General features: G+C 42.5%; 1 protein-coding gene across 2 annotated transcripts in view; it reads left to right on the forward strand.

Moving 5' to 3' along the window:
- Nucleotides 1–801, forward strand: part of LOC115125851 (ER membrane protein complex subunit 1-like) — a 36,124-nt gene extending 35,323 nt beyond the window's left edge. For both annotated transcript variants that reach the window (XM_065005144.1, XM_065005145.1), the window contains one exon: nt 524–801. In XM_065005144.1, the coding sequence (XP_064861216.1) occupies nt 524–703 (180 nt within the window). In that variant the 3' untranslated portion in view covers nt 704–801. The remainder of the gene's footprint in view (nt 1–523) is intronic.
- The last annotated feature ends 2,169 nt before the right edge of the window (nt 802–2,970 follow it).

Genomic DNA, 2,970 nt, shown 5'->3' on the forward strand with positions numbered 1-2,970 from the left:
TGAGTCTTCTCTAGTACCCCCTGTGGATAGGCTAGGTACCCCCGGGGATCCTAGTACCCCCTGTGGATAGGCTAGGTACCCCCAGGGATCCTAGTACCCCCTGTGGATAGGCTAGGTACCCCCAGGAGTCTTAGTACCCCCTGTGGATAGGCTAGGTACCCCCAGGAGTCTTAGTACCCCCTGTGGATAGGCTAGGTACCCCCAGGGATCCTAGTACCCCCTGTGGATAGGCTAGGTACCCCCAGGAGTCTTAGTACCCCCTGTGGATAGGCTAGGTACCCCCAGGGGTCTTAGTACCCCCTGTGGATAGGCTAGGTACCCCCAGGGGTCTTAGTACACCTGGTTGGGAAACTGGTCTATTACACTTCCTTCAATGTGTGAAGTCTGGACTTCCTTCTGCATTTCCAAGGCCATGTTACACTGACAATGCAGAGAACGACTGTAGATGAATGAAGATTCAACTATAGTGTAGGTCAAAAGACTAAATATTTTAACACGGAAATGTGAATGTTTTGTCCCACAGGTGGTTGCGTACGGTCTTGACATCTACCAAACCAGGGTGTACCCCTCCAAGCAGTTCGACGTGCTGAAAGACGACTACGACTACGTCCTGATCAGCAGTGTTCTGTTTGCGCTGTTCTTCGCCACCATGATTAGTAAACGTCTGGCACAGGTCAAACTGCTCAACCGGGCCTGGCGGTAAAAAAAGAGTCAACTTCTCACCTTTCAACTCTGACCTCTCCGTTGCTGCATGGGATGACCCCGGGACAGTGGACGAGCTGAAGCCGTTTTGGTGGGGATGGGGGGTCGTCGTCTTTCTTTTTCAAGGAAGTGATTAATTTCGGGTTGGCAGATTTCTCTCATTTTCTTTTGTTGGTTTAATTTATTTGGTAAAACTTTGCATTGAGGTAGAATTTAAGGGGAGTTACGTATTCCTACTCCTGGACTTATTCCACATTGTTTTACAGCATGAATTCAAAATGGATTAGATTATTATTTTTTTCCCCTCACCCAGCTACACACAATACCCCATAATGACATCACAATACCCCATAATGAAAGTGAAAACATGTTTTTAGAAATATTTGTAAATTTTATTGAAATTGAAATACAGATCTAATTTATGTAAGTATTCACACCCCTGAGTCAATACTTTGTAGAAACACCCGTGGTGGAGATTACAGCTTTGCGTCGTCTTGGGTATGTCGGTATCAAGCTTTGAAATTGAGGATTTCTTCCCATTCTTCCTTTACAGATTTTTTTTCAAGTTCTGTTAAGTTAGATGGGGAGCAACGGTGAACAGCAATCTTCAAGGTTTTCTCCAGACGGAGCTGTGCCTGGTTTTCTCCAGACGGAGCTGTGCCTGGTTTTCTCCAGACGGAGCTGTGCCTGGTTTTCTCCAGACGTAACAGTTTGCATTCAGGCCAAAGAGTTAGATTTTCATCTCATCAGACCACAATCTTTTTCGATATGCTCTTTCAAATGTTTGTTTTTTTGCCAGTTTCGGGCTTGCTGTCATGTGGCTTTTTCTCAGGAGTGGCTTCCGTCTGGCCACTCTCCCATAAAGCCCAGATTAGTGAAGTGCTGTAGAGACTGTTGTCCTTCTGGCAGGTTCTCCCATCGCAGCCAAGGAACTCTGTAGTTCTATCAGAGTGGTCATTGGGCTCTCCTTGCACAAGGTCCTTCTTGCCCGGTTCAGTTTGGTCGGATAGCCATCTCTAGGCAGAGTCTGGGTAGATTCTCTTTGATGGAGACCTCCGTACACTTGGAAACTTTCAACACTCTAGAAATCGTTGTGTAACCTCGACCCAATTCTATCTCGGTGATCTACAGACAGTTCCTTGGGCTTCATGGTATATTTTCTGACATCTGCTGTCAACTGTGGGACCATATATAGACGGGCGTGTTTCTTTCTAAATCCTGTTAAAACAATTGAGTTGGCCGCTCACAGGTGGAGTCCAATCGTGTCTCAAGGAGGATCAAAATGAAAACCTGAGCTCAATTTGGAGTGTCATAGCAAAGGGGTGTGACTACTTATGTAAATGAGATACATTTGCATAAAATTCGTAACATGTTTTTACTGTTGTGTTTTTTCGGGCTGTAACACAACAAATTGTAAGAATAAGTCCAGTGGTATGAATACTTACAGAACTGTATGTCATTGCTCTGAACAAATAATAAACTGTCTAACCTCTTCATAGCCTCCCTTTTTAAGGTAGTAAAGTGCTTTTCATGATCTCACTTCATGCAATGAAATGTTTTTGTTTGTTTTTACCACAACGAAAGAGCAGTTAAGTGGTGCATTTCAAAGCAGGCGTTGTTATACTGAAAGATGACTAAAACGTCTTTTTTTTAAAGATTAGGCCTAATCTAAGATGACTTAAATGTGGTACAGATTTCGATAACTTTTTGTTTATTTTGTAAAAAATAAAATAAAAATGTTTTTATGTGTGATAAAGGGGTATGTTCACCATGTTTGTGCCACAGATACTTGAAGATCATCCCTATGACAGATAGTGAATTGGGGTGGGGGGTACTGAGGAGGGTTGCCTGCCTCTTGAGGTCTTTCTTTGATGCACTGGAAGTTTTGTGATTTATCTTTGAACTAATATCCCCCCTCCCCCCCATGGCTTTTGTGTAAATGATAGTTTGTAAGATATTTATGTATATTTGTCTTAAACATGGATTAGCATGGTGCTCTAGAGTATACATTTTGGGGTGAATGGGAAAACTCTGCTCATGCAACACTTTCACAAACACGCCAATGCCCTCAATAAAATGATGACTAATTTCTGAGTCTTTAGCATTTTGTTTTGTACAAAGTAAGCTTACTACTGATTGTTTGGTTGTGCTATAAAGAAATGATAGCAATTATTTTTCTTCTTACTGCAGTTTACAGTGAAATAAACATAGCTGTTTTAAACCAAAATAACTGAGTTCGGAAGAGTTTGTCGTATTTACATGACAACA

The sequence above is a fragment of the Oncorhynchus nerka genome, linkage group LG20 (assembly GCF_034236695.1).
Source record: "Oncorhynchus nerka isolate Pitt River linkage group LG20, Oner_Uvic_2.0, whole genome shotgun sequence".
NCBI classification, from domain to species: domain Eukaryota; kingdom Metazoa; phylum Chordata; class Actinopteri; order Salmoniformes; family Salmonidae; genus Oncorhynchus; species Oncorhynchus nerka.